Source organism: Salmo salar, chromosome ssa02 (assembly GCF_905237065.1).
Source record: "Salmo salar chromosome ssa02, Ssal_v3.1, whole genome shotgun sequence".
Lineage (NCBI taxonomy): Eukaryota > Metazoa > Chordata > Actinopteri > Salmoniformes > Salmonidae > Salmo > Salmo salar.
Window position 1 is genome coordinate 14,421,346 of NC_059443.1, and position 18,559 is coordinate 14,439,904.

At 45.2% G+C, this 18,559-nt stretch overlaps 1 protein-coding gene across 1 annotated transcript; it reads left to right on the plus strand.

Moving 5' to 3' along the window:
• Positions 1 to 17,550, plus strand: LOC106585470 (phosphoinositide 3-kinase regulatory subunit 4-like). The gene is given in 19 exon segments (XM_045712857.1): positions 1 to 152; positions 154 to 742; positions 910 to 1,043; positions 1,172 to 1,790; positions 1,907 to 2,041; positions 2,180 to 2,401; positions 3,334 to 3,507; positions 3,619 to 3,764; positions 4,414 to 4,617; positions 4,758 to 4,959; positions 6,303 to 6,400; positions 6,543 to 6,765; positions 6,967 to 7,132; positions 10,500 to 10,664; positions 10,939 to 11,150; positions 11,329 to 11,460; positions 11,561 to 11,750; positions 16,763 to 16,883; positions 17,070 to 17,550. Coding segments are annotated over 19 exon segments (4,032 nt in total). The 5' UTR covers positions 1 to 23; the 3' UTR covers positions 17,241 to 17,550.
• The last annotated feature ends 1,009 nt before the right edge of the window (positions 17,551 to 18,559 follow it).

The window sequence follows — 18,559 nt, forward strand, 5'->3', positions numbered from 1 at the left end:
CCTGGTCAGAGTGAAGCAGAACCATGGGGAATCAGCTGGCAGGGATCGCTCCTGCCCAGATCCTATCTGTCGACAGCTACTTCTCTGACATCAATGATCACGAGTACGACAAGAGCCTGGGCAGCACGCGCTTCTTTAAGGTGGCCCGCGCCAAAGCACAGGGAAGGCCTGGTGGTGGTGAAGGTGTTTGCCATCCAGGACCCATCTCTACCTCTCACCAGCTACAAGCAGGAGCTGGAGGAGCTAAAGATCAGACTACACTCGTGCCAGAACTGCCTGCCCTTCCAGAAGGCCTCCCTCACTGAGAAAGCAGCCATTCTCTTCCGCCAGTACGTCCGGGACAACTTGTATGATCGCATCAGCACGCGACCCTTCCTCAACAATGTGGAGAAGCGCTGGCTAGCCTTCCAGATCCTCACCGCCGTAGACCAGGCGCACAAATCGGGCGTGCGCCACGGTGACATTAAGACAGAAAACGTGATGGTGACCAGCTGGAACTGGGTGCTGCTCACAGACTTTGCCAGCTTCAAGCCCACCTATCTGCCTGAGGACAACCCAGCTGACTTTAATTACTTCTTTGACACGTCTCGACGGAGGACATGTTACATCGCGCCCGAGAGGTTTGTGGATGGGAGTATGTTCACCACAGAGAGCGACCAGAATACCCCTCTGGTGGACCTCACCAGCAACAGCCAGAGGAGCAGGGGAGAGCTCAAACAGGCAATGGATATCTTCTCAGCAGGTAACTTTCATAGCTGAAACATTTTTTATGTTTAGGCGCAATAGAGAGAGATAAGTGGATGCCATGGACTCGTCCAATTTACTAGTAGTTGAATTATCGACATTGAGAGTGTTTAAACATCTAATGTACATTCCCCTTCCCTGGCTGTTATTTCATGTGTATTTTAGGTTGTGTGATCGCAGAACTCTTCACAGAGGGAGTACCACTGTTTGATCTCTCCCAACTTCTGGCGTATCGCAAAGGACACTTCCAGACAGAGCATGTTCTCATGAAAATAGAAGACCATTACATCAGAGAACTAGTAATAGTCTATATGTTTTATCTTGACGTGAAGATGTTCTTGTGAAATACTAAATTCATCCTGAGCACCAATTCTTAAGTGTACCGCAGTCTCCTGGTAACCACCAAAACCCTCTTTTCGCCTCCTAGGTGGCCCAGATGGTGCAGCGGGAGCCGGAGAAGCGTCTGACTGCGGAGGAGTACCTGAAGCAGCAGAGAGGTAACGCCTTCCCAGACATCTTCTACACCTTTCTGCAGCCCTACATGGCCCAGTTTGCCAAGGAGACCTTCCAGTCGGCAGACGAGCGTGTGCTGGTCATCCGCAAGGACCTGGATAACATCCTCCATAACCTCCGTGGGGGAGGGCCAGGCGGGTCGACGGAGAAGCCTGAGAAGGGGGACCAGGAGTCGAGTGTGGTGTCGGCCAAGGAGGAGCAGGGTCTGGTGGTGTTGGTGTCTGTCATCACCTCCTGCCTCCAGACGCTGCGTTCCTGCGACTCCAAGCTGGCGGCTCTGGAGCTGGTGCTGCACCTGGCGGGCCGCCTCAGGGTGGAGACGCTGCTGGACCGCATCACACCATACCTGCTGCACTTCTGCAGCGACCTGGCGCCACGGGTTAGGGCTCAGGCCGTGCGCACCCTAGCCAAGGTGCTGGCACTGGTGAAGGAGGTTCCCCGTAACGATGTCAACATCTACCCAGAGTACATCCTGCCGGGCATCGCCCACCTGGCGCAGGACGACGCCACCATCGTCAGGCTGGCATACGCAGGTCAGTTGGGTTGACAATGACGGGTCGCTCTAAATATGATTACACACTTGTCCAAAGGTTGACAGTATTTATGTTGTTTGTAATACCTATCCATTCGACATCTCTCCTTTTCTCAGAGAACATAGCCCACCTGGCTGAGACAGCTTTGCGTTTTTTAGAGCTCGTTCAGGAGAATAACCTGAATATGGAGCACGACATGAATGGGGAGGACACAGAGGAGATCCTCCACCCCAACGAGAACTACGACTCTGGTAATTTTAAGGCCTCCTCGCTCTCAAATATCAGACCGGAGGTAGAGGTTTATCCCCGAAACAGGGATACTGAATGCCGCACCTGACGCTCCCTTTGGAAAATTATATTCTGTTCTGACTTCCTGTTCCTCCTGACAGAGCTGCAGGCGCTTCATGAGATGGTGCAGCAGAAGGTGGTTACGTTACTGAGCGACTCGGAGAACATCGTCAAGCAGTCTTTGATGGAGAACGGCATCACGCGGCTCTGTGTGTTCTTCGGCCGGCAGAAGGCCAACGACGTGCTCCTGTCCCACATGATCACTTTCCTGAATGACAAGAATGACTGGCACCTTCGGGGAGCCTTCTTCGACAGCATCGTGGGTAAGGGGCAGGACTGTGCCACAGACACGGTGCCCACACTTAGTCACTCGAAATATGCTAATGGCCAAGGTGGATGTGTACACGCAGGAAGTCTCTGAGATACAGAGATCCTAGAATATATTTTCTCTTCAATGGCCCGTCTTTCGCTTTCCACTCGCTCCCTGCCTCTCCCTCCTCCCCCCTTCCTTTTGGTCTCTGTCTTTTAATTTTCTCTTTTACTCTCCCTCTTTCATCTCTCTCTCTCCCTCTCTTTCCATCTCACTCTCCCTCTTTCCATCTCTCTCTCTCCCTCTTTCCATCTCCCTCTTTCCATCTCCCTCTTTCCATCTCTCTCTCTCCCTCTTTCCATCTCTCTCTCTCCCTCTTTCCATCTCTCTCTCTCCCTCTTTCCATCTCTCTCTCTCTCCCTCTTTCCATCTCTCTCTCTCTCCCTCTTTCCATCTCTCTCTCTCTCCCTCTCTTTCCATCTCTCTCTCCCTCTCTTTCTATCTCTCGCTTTCCATCTCTCTCTCTCTCCCTCTCTTTCCATCTCTCTCTTTCTCGCTTTCCATCTTTCTCGCTTTCCATCTCTCTCTCTCTCTCCCTCTTTCCATCTCTCCCTCTTTCCATCTCTCCCTCTTTCCATCTCTCTCTCTCTCCTCTTTCCATCTCTCTCTCTCCTTTCCATCTTTCTCTTTCCATCTCTCTCTCTCTCTCTCTTTCCATCTCTCTCTCTTTCCATCTCTCTCTCTCTCTCTTTCCATCTCTCTCTCTTTCCATCTCTCTCTCTTTCCATCTCTCTCTCTTTCTCTCTCTTTCCATCTCTCTCTCTTTCTCTCTTTCCATCTCTCTCTCTCTCTCTCTCCATTTCTCTCTCTCTCCCTCTTTCCATCTCTCCCTCTTTCCATCTCTCCCTCTCTTTCCATCTCTCCCTCTCTCTCCATTTCCTCCAGGTGTGGCGGCGTACGTGGGCTGGCAGAGCTCATCCATCCTGAAGCCCCTCCTGCAGCAGGGTCTGAGTGACGCGGAGGAGTTTGTCATCTACAAGGCCCTCAACTCTCTCACCTGCATGTGCCAGCTGGGCCTGCTGCAGAAACCACACATCTACGAGTTTGTCAGTGATATCGGTGAGATGGGGTAGAGAGGAGCTTAGAGACGCCAGGGGAAGGATAGTGTTGTTACTATACTATGTAAAAAAGGCACTTTTTGTGATGAACTTTTCCCCCTTATTTTGAAAGCCCCATTCCTGTGCCACCCCAACCTATGGATCCGCTACGGGGCGGTGGGCTTCATCACCGTGGTGGCCCAGCATCTCAACATAGCAGACGTCTACTGCAAACTGATGCCTCACCTCAACCCCTTCATCACCCAGCCCATCATACAGGTAAGACTTCCACACACACTCACTTACCATCTTCACATGTAACACATTGAAAGAATCTCCCAGACTCTTATTAAATTATGTTATGTGGTGCCATTCTATGGTGTGCTGTACTTTGCTATGCTAGGTTATGGTGTGCTGTACTGTGCTACGCTATGTTATGGTGAACTGTGCTATGCTATGGCGTGCTGTACTTCGCTATGTTATGAGGTGTTATGGTGTGCTGTACTGTGCTATGTTATGGTGTGCTGTGCTATGCTAGGTTATAGTCTGCTGTGCTATGTTATGGTGTGCTGTGCTATGCTAGGTTATAGTCTGCTGTGCTATGTTATGGTGTGCTATGCTATGTTATGGTGTACTGTTCTATGTTATGGCGTGCTGTACTTCGCTATGTTATGAGGTGTTATGGTGTGCTGTACTGTGCTATGTTATAGTGTGCTATGCTAGGTTATAGTCTGCTGTGCTATGTTATGGTGTGCTATGCTATGTTATGGTGTGCTGTACTTCGCTATGTTATGAGGTGCTAGGTTATGGTCTGCTGTGCTATGTTATGGTGTGCTAGGTTATGGTGTACTGTGCTATGTTATGATGGTGTGATATGCTATGGTATGCTGTACTGTGCTATGTTAAATGAGGCTGTGTTTCCTCTCAGATTGATAAAGAGATAGTACTGCTGAGTGTGCTGAAGGAGCCAGTGAGCCGCTCCATCTTCGACTACTCCCTGCGCTCCAAAGACATCGCCAGCCTCTTCCGCCACCTGCTGCTGCGGCAGAAGAAGCGCAGCGGCTCACTCCCAGAATGCCCCATTCCGGAGGACCCCGCCATCGCCCAGCTGCTTAAGAAACTGCTCTCTCAGGTCAGAGGGTGGGGGTGATGTCTCGACATTACATGGATGGGAAATGTATTGTTTCCATATAATGCACAACGTTTGACCATTATTGTTATGATGATGATGATGATGATGATCACAACGATAGTGATAATTGTTTATTCTAGGGGATGACGGAGGCTGAAGAAGACAAGCTGCTAGCACTGAAGGACTTCATGCTCAAGTCCAACAAGGCCAAGGCCAACATGGGAGACCAGAGCCACCTGGGGGAGGCAGTCCAGAGCGGGGTCATTGACCTGGCCACGCTGGGCATCATGGGACGCCAGGTGGACCTGGTCAAACCTAAACAGGAGGCCGAGGACAAGAGAGGTAGGGACGCCACTGACACCTGGTGGTCAAAGTACACCCCTGTAATAGCAGAGAGGGGTACACAAACCCAAAGGCTGCATTTACACAGACAGCCCAATTCTGATCTTTTGCCCAATTATTGAAGAAAAAAAATTGGAAATGGGCTGCCTGTGTAAACACAGCCAAGTTGACCCTTAGCCTTAAAACATTTGTGTGTAGACACTGAAAAGATTGGATAGGTTGATATTATAGTTTATATATTTTCACCATGTTTGATATCAATGACCCATGTTTGATATCAATGTCATTTATCTGTTTGCAGACTTCATCGCCACAGCATCTGGTATAGTGCTGGTGTGGTTTAGCCTGTAATGATGTGCATAACAAATAATCCCATCCAGACATAATATCCCCCAGATTACCCACATCGCCTCATTACATTTAATTCACTAGATGGGTTAAACTGCATCAGGACAAGCAGAGTTTTCACATTTTCTCATTACCTCTGTGGCTGTCTACACACGACAGAGCAGTACATGTTAGTGTTCAGTTCAGTCAAACCTTTATTTGGCTATTCCTGCAGCAGCACACATACATCTCCTTTTCCCTGTAGTCAAATAAAATGTCCGACTGGCCTTGAGTTTTGTTAACATACCAGGCAGACTCCCCCTAGGGGCATCACGTTTTGTTAAAAAGACGTGTGTGCTCTCTGGCAGTAGTGTAAACAATGGATCTAAGGCCCTTAGTCTAAGTAACACTATACCAGTTAAATCCCATATGGGTCTAGACTCCATGGTATTCAATAGAAAGTATTTATTCAAGGACACACTGAAAGATTGTGTTGTGTATCTACGCTATAGGATAACAGATACAGTATATTAACATCTAACCTGTTTGGCGTTTTGGAGTGTTTTTTTCATAGGCACTGTTAGTAGCTTGTCTGACACAATTTACCGTGGGCTAAAAGTGACTGTGTGTTGCAGCTGGTATGTTTCAATCGCATGGAACTGTCCTTTTGGAGTGTTGGACTGCTGCTGGTGACTAATTTAACTACTCACTCTAACATGTCCTGTGATTAGCATCTCTCCCATCTCCCAACTGCTTCATGTAGTCTGGTGGTCTTAAAACCTGTTGTATCTGCATTGGCCTTCAACTCCTTTTAACGCCTGCCGTCTCCCGTTAGTATTTTCATTAGATATTTGAAGCCGTAGTGCCTTCTCCATGGCTTATTGGAATAGCTGAAAATAGGGAGCCCCCTTCAACTTAATGGCTATTCAATCCATCAGTCAAGCTTTTGACCTCCAGTGCTGAATGCTTCTTAACTGGTGTTTCTTAGCTTTTTCTGTTTCTCTTTCTCTCTTCAGCCCGGAAACACACCAAACAGGACTCCAACATGAATGAAGAGTGGAAGAGCATGTTTGGCTCTCAGGAGTCAGCGGCTACGGCACCACAGCCCCCCACGGTACATAACGGGTTAACCTATGATGTCTGCTAAGAATAAGGGGGGGGGGGCGAGGGTTGAATGATTGATTGATATACTAATTGATTTATTTTATAGCCTGGTCCAGTCTGGTAGTCTACCTTCTATCTCTGTACTCCACCAGGTGCCTGAAGGGGCAGGGACTCAGACCAGGAAGACCACAGCCTCCCCTGGTGTCCCTGTGGGGCAGTCTGCAGGCGCAGTCTCCACCTACCAGCGTCGTCTCAACACGTGCAAGGCGGAGCTTCAACATCTGGTGCAGCAGAAGAGGGAGCAGTGCAGCGCAGAGCGCATGGCCAAGCAGATGATGGAGAGCGCTGAATGGGAGAGCCGTCCGCCTCCGCCAGGTAAAGTAGTGCCACGGGGACAACAAAGGTTATTCCATAATGACTCCACAAGGGATTATTTTTTGGTCATTATATTATTGAATATCCCACTAGAGGTGTGTTTCTTGCCAATTTGGACTAAGCACAGCAGAAATGTCAACAAGCAGTAGGGTTAGTCAGGGCCCCTCCACATCCACATTGTGTTGTGGTTTTGTTCTGCAGGGTGGCACCCTAAGGGTCTTCTAGTGGCCCACCTCCATGAGCACAAGTCTGCTGTCAACCGTATCCGTGTGTCAGACGAGCACTCCATCTTCGCCACGGCCTCCAACGATGGCACCGTCAAGGTCTGGGACAGCCAGAAGATGGAGGGAAAAACCACCACCACCAGGTACGCCAACCAAATAGTAACCAATACCCAACCAGTTAACCAAGTGGTAACCAACAATCAAACAGTTAACCAAGTGGTAACCAACAATCAAACAGTTAACCAAGTATTAACCAGTTAACCAAGTAGTAACCAACAACCAACCAGTTAACCAAGTAGTAACCAACAACCAACCAGTTAACCAAGTAGTGACCAATAACCAACCAGTTAACCAAGTAGTAACCGAGTAGTAACCAGTTAACCAATGTAGTAACCAGTTAACCAAGTAGTAACCAACAACCAACCAGTTAAACAAGTAGTACACAACAACCAACCAGTTAAACAAGTAGTACACAACAACCAACCAGTTAAACAAGTAGTACACAACAACCAACCAGTTAAACAAGTAGTACACAACAACCAACCAGTTAAACAAGTAGTACACAACAACCAACCAGTTAAACAAGTAGTACACAACAACCAACCAGTTAAACAAGTAGTTGTGGTTTCTTCCCCTTTTTTTGTTGAATGAGACAGTACAAGTGGCAGCAACATGCTGAATTGTGAGGGCAGTAAAAGGAAGTAAAAAATAATGTTCAGCAGGCAAAGCGTGGTTGGGATGACGCTGCAACCGAAACGCTCAGTCCTGCAGTGGATCAGCTCCAGTTTAGCTAAAGCTGGAACCAGTTAACCAAGTAGTAACCAATAACCAACCAGTTAACCTCTATGGGACCCCTTCCCGTTCTCATCCCGGTAACGGGGTTGCTTGACAAGATAGCATGGCGCAAAATTCAAAACAGCAAAAATCTAATAAATTCAATTTCTCAAACAATCAACTATTTTACACCATTTGAAAGATGAACATCTCATTAATCCAACCACATTGTCCGATTTTAATCTTCATCAGAAGGCACTTCCAGGAATCCCAGGTCCACAACAAATGTTGTTTTGTTCGATAAAGTTCATAATTTATGTCCAAATAACTCCATGTTGTTTGCGCGTTCAGTAAGTTGTTACTCAAAATGTAGGACGCGTGAGGAAAATGTCACGACGAAAAGTTAAAAAAAATCTATTTACGTTCGTTCAAACATGTCAAACGTTGTATAGCATCAATCTTTAGGGCCTTTATAACGTGAAAATTCAGTACTATTCCAACCGGACTCATGCATTGTCTTGAAAAATGTTTTGGAACAGAGCTACCTTTCGCGTGAATGCGCGCCAATGAACTGACATCCTTCCCTGGGTTACCAACTTCCCAGCCTTCTCATTCGGTCTCTGTTCATCATAGACGCCTCAAACAACTTTCTAAAGACTGTTGACATCTAGTGGAAGCCTTAGGCATGCTGTCAATTAACTTCTGGGCCACATCTTGACTGATGGCAGCCCATTGTTGCATAATCAATGCTTGGAGTTTGTCAGAAATTGTGGGTTTTTGTTTGTCCATCCGCCTCTTGAGGTTTGACCACAAGTTCTCAATGGAATTAAGGTATGGGGAGTTTCCTGGCCATGGACCCAAAATATCGATGTGGAAATGTTTTTTGGGGGGTCAGTTCATTTACATGGCAAAGAGGGACTTTGCAATTAATTGCAATTCATCTGATCACTCTTCATAATATTCTGGAGTACAGTGAGGGAAAAAAGTGTTTGATCCCCTACTGATTTTGTACGTTTGCCCACTGACAAAGAAATGATCAGTCTATCATTTTAATGGTAGGTTTATTTGAACAGTGAGAGACAGAATAACAACAAAACAATCTAGAAAAACACGTCAAAAATGTTATAAAATGATTTGCATTTTAATGAGGGAAATAAGTATTTGAATTAAATTATATTAAAATATTAAAATATATTATTTAAGAGGTGGGTTTATTTAGAACACCCATGGCTTAAAGGGTACACTTGATACCCATTAAGCCCACTCCAGAATTTGCACATATTTTATAAATATTTGTATGTATTATAATAAAATGTAAGTCAAGTTATAAAACTTCACATGAGAGATGAATCTTTCATGTTATCTCCAATTTTTGTATAAATATTAGGGCAGTATATGTTAGAAATGTCTAAACTTAGATTTTGGTGGGCTTAATAGGTACACTTACCCTAGTTTATCTGAGCAGGAGGGGAATACCATTACCAGGATATAGGTGGTGAAAACCGTTACCAGGTCCTCTTTAGGTACAGTGCCTTCAGAAAGTATTCATACCCCTTGTCTTAGTCCACATTTTGATGTGTTACAGCCTGAATTAAAAATATATTAACAATATTGGGGCGGCAGGTAGCCTTGTGGTTAGAGAGTTGGACTAGTAACCGAAAGGTTGCAAGATCGAATCCCTGAGCTGACAAGGAACAAATCTGTCGTTCTGCCCCTGAACAAGGCAGTTAAACCCACTGTTCCTAGGCCGTCATTGAAAATAAGAATTTGTTCTTAACTGACTTGCCTAGTTAAATAAAAGTTAAACATTTTTTGAATAAAATTTTTTATAATAATAAAAATAAAATAAAAAGATTAATACATCATAATGACAAAGTGAAAACATGTTTTTAGAGATTTTTGCCAATTTATTGACAATGGAATACAGAAATATCTCATTTATTTTGAACAAAAATGTAAACAGAACATGCAACAATTTCTAAGATTTTACTAAGTTACAGTCAATTGAAATAAATCCATTAGGCCCTAATCTATGGATTTCACATGACTGGGCAGGGGCGGAGCCATGAGTGGGCCTGGGAGGGGATAGGCCCACCTACTTGGGAGCCAGGCCCTGCCAAACGGAATGAGTTTTTCCCCACAAAAGGGATTTATTACAGACAGAAATACTCCTCAGCACTCAAGACATTTCAGCTTTTCATTTAGAATTCATTAAAACAAAATTCTAAAAACAGAATTCCACTATGACATTATGGGGTAGTGTGTGTTGGACACAAAATCTTAATTTAATACATTTTAAATTCAGGCTGTATCACAACAAAATGTGAAAAAAGTCAAGGGGTGTGAGTACTTTCTGAAGGCACTGTATATGGAAGTGTATTAAGGCATCGGAGGAGGAACAGACATCAGCTCGCCTTTTCACAGATGTGCTCTACCTGTGTTGACCATCTTAGATTTCCTTGGAATGCACTTGGATAAGAGCGTCAGTCTGGATAAGAGCGTCTCTCTGGATAAGAGCGTCACTCTGGATAAGAGCGTCACTCTGGATAAGAGCGTCACTCTGGATAAGAGCGTCACTCTGGATAAGAGCGTCACTCTGGATAAGAGCGTCACTCTGGATAAGAGCGTCACTCTGGATAAGAGCGTCTGCTATAAATGACCAAAACGTTGATGGAAAAACGAATGAACAACAGGCCTCAATCCAACCTGTGTGAATGTTTTGATGCTGTCTTACAGGTCAGTGCTGACGTACTCCCGCATCGGGGGCCACGTGAAGACGTTGACCTTCTGTCAGGGGTCACACTACCTGGCTGCTGCCTCAGACAACGGTTCCATCCAGCTCCTGGCCATCGAGGCCAACAAGCCCCCCAAATCACCCAAAGTGAACCCCTTTCAGACCAGGTATGTACTATCCATCATGGGTTGATCGAGCAGGAAGTTGGTTTTATTTACTGTAGTTGATATTATAATTATTTATTGGATTTATATAACGCTTTTCTACCAACTGAGGTACACAAAGCACTTTACATAGTAGGGGGAAACTCACCTCATCCACCACCAATGGACTTGCACTATCATGTAGTGATCATACAGTAGATACTGCAGTATCATTTTGATGCCACAATGTAATAATGAGTTACTCCACATTTAACTGTTATATCGACTGTCCTCTCAGGTTCCTGGACCAGAAGGATGACGGCTGCGTGGTGGACATCCACCATTTTAATTCTGGAGCCCAGTCTGTGCTGGCCTACGCCACGGTGAACGGCTCCCTGGTGGGCTGGGACCTGCGCTCCAACTCCAACGCCTGGACCCTCCGCCACGACCTCCGCCTGGGCCTCATCACCTCCTTCACCGTGGACATGCACCAGTGCTGGCTCTGCCTGGGTACGTGGGTGTTGGTGTGAGCACGTGGGTGGATGTGGGTTGTGTGGTGCATGTTGTGTGTATGAAAAATGTAAATTAATTTAGTCTGAAAACAGCATTGAAAACTTAGAGTTGTGACTTATCTGACATGCACTTATCAGGAGTCCACTGTATCCTATTCTGATTCGTCCACACACAGGTACAAGCAACGGCACTATGGCATGCTGGGACATGCGGTTCCAGCTCCCCATCTCAAACCACTCCCACCCTGCCCGAGCACGAATCAGACGGCTGCTCATGCACCCGCTCTACCAATCCTCCGTCATTGCTGGTGAGACTCGATGTCATCCCATTTTTTATCTTTATTAACGAAACCTTTCTTTGAGGGGCAATTCAAACTATTATTTGTGTGTTTTGTTGCTCTTGTGTAGCGGTCCAGGGCAACAATGAGGTGTCCATGTGGGACATGGAGACGGGGGACAGGAAGTTCACGCTGTGGGCCAGCTCTGCTCCCCCTCTCTCAGAGATGCAGCCGTCCCCCCACAGTGTCCATGGGATCTACTGCAGCCCTGCAGACGGGAACCCCCTCCTCCTCACAGCTGGCTCCGACATGAGAATCAGGTATGTTTGCTATACTCTCCACTGGACTAACCATCCTTCTGATATATTTAACCCAGTTCTGACCATGTATGTTTGCTATACTCTCCACTGGACTAACCATCCTTCTGATATATTTAACCCAGTTCTGACCATGTATGTTTGCTATACTCTCCACTGGACTAACCATCCTTCTGATATATTTAACCCAGTTCTGACCATGTATGTTTGCTATACTCTCCACTGGACTAACCATCCTTCTGATATATTTAACCCAGTTCTGACCATGTATGTTTGCTATACTCTCCACTGGACTAACCATCCTTCTGATATATTTAACCCAGTTCTGACCATGTATGTTTGCTATACTCTCCACTGGACTAACCATCCTTCTGATATATTTAACCCAGTTCTGACCATGTATGTTTGCTATACTCTCCACTGGACTAACCATCCTTCTGATATATTTAACCCAGTTCTGACCATGTATGTTTGCTATACGCTCCACTGGACTAACCATCCTTCTGATATATTTAACCCAGTTCTGACCATGTATGTTTGCTATACTCTCCACTGGACTAACCATCCTTCTGATATATTTAACCCAGTTCTGACCATGTATGTTTGCTATACTCTCCACTGGACTAACCGTCCTTCTGATATATTTAACCCAGTTCTGACCATGTATGTTTGCTATACTCTCCACTGGACTAACCATCCTTCTGATATATTTAACCCAGTTCTGACCATGTATGTTTGCTATACTCTCCACTGGACTAACCATCCTTCTGATATATTTAACCCAGTTCTGACCATACATGTTTGCTATACTCTCCACTGGACTAACCATCCTTCTGATATATTTAACCCAGTTCTGACCATACATGTTTGCTATACTCTCCACTGGACTAACCGTCCTTCTGATATATTTAACCCAGTTCTGACCATGTATGTTTGCTATACTCTCCACTGGACTAACCATCCTTCTGATATATTTAACCCAGTTCTGACCATGTATGTTTGCTATACTCTCCACTGGACTAACCATCCTTCTGATATATTTAACCCAGTTCTGACCATGTATGTTTGCTATACTCTCCACTGGACTAACCATCCTTCTGATATATTTAACCCAGTTCTGACCATGTATGTTTGCTATACTCTCCACTGGACTAACCATCCTTCTGATATATTTAACCCAGTTCTGACCATGTATGTTTGCTATACTCTCCACTGGACTAACCATCCTTCTGATATATTTAACCCAGTTCTGACCATGTATGTTTGCTATACTCTCCACTGGACTAACCATCCTTCTGATATATTTAACCCAGTTCTGACCATGTATGTTTGCTATACTCTCCACTGGACTAACCATCCTTCTGATATATTTAACCCAGTTCTGACCATGTATGTTTGCTATACTCTCCACTGGACTAACCATCCTTCTGATATATTTAACCCAGTTCTGACCAGGTATGTTTGCTATACTCTCCACTGGACTAACCATCCTTCTGATATATTTAACCCAGTTCTGACCATGTATGTTTGCTATACTCTCCACTGGACTAACCATCCTTCTGATATATTTAACCCAGTTCTGACCATGTATGTTTGCTATACTCTCCACTGGACTAACCGTCCTTCTGATATATTTAACCCAGTTCTGACCATGTATGTTTGCTATACTCTCCACTGGACTAACCGTCCTTCTGATATATTTAACCCAGTTCTGACCATGTATGTTTGCTATACTCTCCACTGGACTAACCATCCTTCTGATATATTTAACCCAGTTCTGACCATACATGTTTGCTATACTCTCCACTGGACTAACCATCCTTCTGATATATTTAACCCAGTTCTGACCATACATGTTTGCTATACTCTCCACTGGACTAACCATCCTTCTGATATATTTAACCCAGTTCTGACCATGTATGTTTGCTATACTCTCCACTGGACTAACCATCCTTCTGATATATTTAACCCAGTTCTGACCATGTATGTTTGCTATACTCTCCACTGGACTAACCATCCTTCTGATATATTTAACCCAGTTCTGACCATGTATGTTTGCTATACTCTCCACTGGACTAACCATCCTTCTGATATATTTAACCCAGTTCTGACCATGTATGTTTGCTATACTCTCCACTGGACTAACCATCCTTCTGATATATTTAACCCAGTTCTGACCATGTATGTTTGCTATACTCTCCACTGGACTAACCATCCTTCTGATATATTTAACCCAGTTCTGACCATGTATGTTTGCTATACTCTCCACTGGACTAACCATCCTTCTGATATATTTAACCCAGTTCTGACCATGTATGTTTGCTATACTCTCCACTGGACTAACCATCCTTCTGATATATTTAACCCAGTTCTGACCATGTATGTTTGCTATACTCTCCACTGGACTAACCATCCTTCTGATATATTTAACCCAGTTCTGACCATGTATGTTTGCTATACGCTCCACTGGACTAACCATCCTTCTGATATATTTAACCCAGTTCTGACCATGTATGTTTGCTATACTCTCCACTGGACTAACCATCCTTCTGATATATTTAACCCAGTTCTGACCATGTATGTTTGCTATACGCTCCACTGGACTAACCGTCCTTCTGATATATACTGCTCAAAAAAATAAAGGGAACACTTAAACAACACATCCTAGATCTGAATGAAAGAAATAATCTTATTAAATACTTTTTTCTTTACATAGTTGAATGTGCTGACAACAAAATCACACAAATAATCAATGGAAATCCAATTTATCAACCCATGGAGGTCTGGATTTGGAGTCACACTCAAAATGAAAGTGGAAAACCACACTACAGGCTGATCCAACTTTGATGTAATGTCCTTAAAACAAGTCAAAATGAGGCTCAGTAGTGTGTGTGGCCTCCACGTGCCTGTATGACCTCCCTACAACGCCTGGGCATGCTCCTGATGAGGTGGCGGATGGTCTCCTGAGGGATCTCCTCCCAGACCTGGACTAAAGCATCCGCCAACTCCTGGACAGTCTGTGGTGCAACGTGGCGTTGGTGGATGGAGCGAGACATGATGTCCCAGATGTGCTCAATTGGATTCAGGTCTGGGGAACAGGCGGGCCAGTCCATAGCATCAATGCCTTCCTCTTGCAGGAACTGCTGACACACTCCAGCCACATGAGGTCTAGCATTGTCTTGCATTAGGAGGAACCCAGGGCCAACCGCACCAGCATATGGTCTCACAAGGGGTCTGAGGATCTCATATCGGTACCTAATGGCAGTCAGGCTACCTCTGGCGAGCACATGGAGGGCTGTGCGGCCCCCCCAAAGAAATGCCACCCCACACCATGACTGACCCACCGCCAAACCGGTCATGCTGGAGGATGTTGCAGGCAGCAGAACGTTCTCCACGGCGTCTCCAGACTCTGTCACGTCTGTCACGTGCTCAGTGTGAACCTGCTTTCATCTGTGAAGAGCACAGGGCGCCAGTGGCGAATTTGCCAATCTTGGTGTCCTCTGGCAAATGCCAAACGTCCTGCACGGTGTTGGGCTGTAAGCACAACCCCCACCTGTGGACGTCGGGCCCTCATACCACCCTCATGGAGTCTGTTTCTGACCGTTTGAGCAGACACATGCACATTTATGGCCTGCTGGAGGTCATTTTGTAGGGCTCTGGCAGTGCTTCTCCTGCTCCTCCTTGCACAAAGGCGGAGGTAGCGGTCCTGCTGCTGGGTTGTTGCCCTCCTACGGCCTCCTCCACATCTCCTGATGTACTGGCCTGTCTCCTGGTAGCGCCTCCATGCTCTGGACACTACGCTGACAGACACAGCAAACCTTCTTGCCACAGCTCGCATTGATGGGCCATCCTGGATGAGCTGCACTACCTGAGCCACTTGTGTGGGTTGTAGACTCAGTCTCATGCTACCACTAGAGTGAAAGCACCGCCAGCATTCAAAAGTGACCAAAACATTAGCCAGGAAGCATAGGAACTGAGAAGTGGTCTGTGGTCCCCACCTGCAGAACCACTCCTTTATTGGGGGTGTCTTGCTAATTGCCTATAATTTCCATCTGTTGTCTATTCCATTTGCACAACAGCATGTGAAATGTATTGTCAATCAGTGTTGCTTCCTAAGTGGACAGTTTGATTTCACAGAAGTGTGATTGACTTGGAGTTACATTGTGTTGTTTAAGTGTTCCCTTTATTTTTTTGAGCAGTGTATTTAACCCAGTTCTGACCATGTATGTTTGCTATACTCTCCACTGGACTAACCATCCTTCTGATATATTTAACCCAGTTCTGACCATGTATGTTTGCTATACTCTCCACTGGACTAACCATCCTTCTGATATATTTAACCCAGTTCTGACCATGTATGTTTGCTATACTCTCCACTGGACTAACCGTCCTTCTGATATATTTAACCCAGTTCTGACCATGTATGTTTGCTATACTCTCCACTGGACTAACCGTCCTTCTGATATATTTAACCCAGTTCTGACCATGTATGTTTGCTATACTCTCCACTGGACTAACCGTCCTTCTGATATATTTAACCCAGTTCTGACCATGTATGTTTGCTATACTCTCCACTGGACTAACCATCCTTCTGATATATTTAACCCAGTTCTGACCATGTATGTTTGCTATACTCTCCACTGGACTAACCATCCTTCTGATATATTTAACCCAGTTCTGACCATGTATGTTTGCTATACTCTCCACTGGACTAACCATCCTTCTGATATATTTAACCCAGTTCTGACCATGTATGTTTGCTATACTCTCCACTGGACTAACCATCCTTCTGATATATTTAACCCAGTTCTGACCATGTATGTTTGCTATACTCTCCACTGGACTAACCATCCTTCTGATATATTTAACCCAGTTCTGACCATGTATGTTTGCCGGATGACATTTAAGTTTGTGTTTGACAATTTGGCTTAGCCAAGAAGTGTGTTGGATGGTGTTAGCTTGTTTGTTTTGTCAGTCAAGTCTTATTTCTATACTGTGTTCTGTGTTATTACCAGGTTCTGGGACTTGGCTTACCCAGAGAGGTCTTACATCGTGGCAGGTGGAGCTAATGAACCGCTGCACTGTCCCTCAGTCCTCTACAGCCGCAAGATCATCGAGGGCACCGAGGTTGTACAGGTATGCCCTGATAGGACGGTGGCGGGGTGTATTCAGTGTATTCCTCTAAGCACCTGGTCCTACAATGAGGTGTTCAATACATCATTTCTGTCCCCGGGAGAGCAATTTATGTGCAGCGTTATAAACATGAATGAATAAGAAACCACAAGACAGGTAGAGATTGACCTACTTTCCCTGTCCTGTCAGGAGATCCACAGCAAACAGAAGAGTGGAGCCACAGAGGACGCCCCCCGCAGGGGCCCAGAGTCCCTCCCCGTGGGCCACCATGACATCATCACTGACATCGCCACTTTCCAGACCACACAGGGCTTCATCGTCACTTCGTCCAGAGACGGCATTGTCAAAGTCTGGAAATAAACTGCCCCTTTCAGGCCCTCCCACTCTCGCTGACACACACACACACCCAACCACACTCACTAGTCCTCAACATTATCACCCCAGAGTTTTGATCTATGTTGTAGACTTTTGTACATAGTATATTTTAAAGCTAATTAATATAAGAGAAGCTTCTAGAAATCCTGTCGCAAAATACAAGTAGATGTTAACCCTTTGTTTGTAATGACATTCACTGAAGTCACAATTATGCAATGCCTGATATCTGTTTATGTTAAACTGCTCAAAAGCAACTGTTCAAGAAGTGTTAATAAAGTTTTGTATGATGAATGAACCCTTTATGAACTGCTATTATGAACTCTATAGTTGAGTGTTTATTGAGCGCTATAGTCTTCTCTCATAGTTGTAACGTTAACAAACCAGGCCATGACCAGGACTGAAACCAACCCTTGGCATGAACAGTGTCCACATTCTCAAACCATAGCTGTTATCGATGACAACTGTCCCAAGTTTAATTTGTATATCAAAACACAACAGCATATCCATTCAGGGCAGGATTAATGCAGGGGTTTACTGGGGCTGAAGCCCCTGGACCCAGGCCCGTAGGGGACCCAATAGGCAGCAAAAATAATAAGGAAATATATACAGTATATATTATACAGTCTATGTAATTATATATTTAGTCTTTTTTTTTTACTGCAACCGCCAACCATGGGATGATTCAGGGGCCCGCTCTCAAGGAGTGTAGACAGCCTGCTGCCGCTCTGCTAATCGACAAATGAGGGGAGGGGAGGAGGTAGGGGGCCCACATGGGTAACTGACTAATACATTTATTTATCGTGCATTTAAAAAAAAAAAGGTAACTGGTCAATTGTGTGAGACGGCTGGGCCCAAGAGGCAAAACAAATACAAATAAAAAAAAATGTAATATATTTTTTTTTTTAATCCAGCACAGGAGCCCACACCAACATAGTGTTTTATAGGGGTGTTAGGCCACCACGAGCTGCCAGAACAGCTTCAATGTGCCTTGGCATAGATTCTAGAAGTGGACCTAAACCATGCCAGGAAAATGCATCCCACACCATAACATATACTTTGTATCCCTCATTTACTCAAGTTTTTCCTTTATTTGGGCAGCTACTGGTATGCCTACAGTCGGAAGGGCACAATTTGGGCAGCATATGCACCAAATATAGGTTACAGCTTGTTTCGTTGTGGCCATAGACATATAATCCATAGAAGAGTTTTGGAGTCTCTTACCCTGGCAATTTGACTGTTAAACTCATGAGTACTAGCAATGGGTACTAGCAATGGCTGCCAGTCCTGATTTGAATGGGAACAGC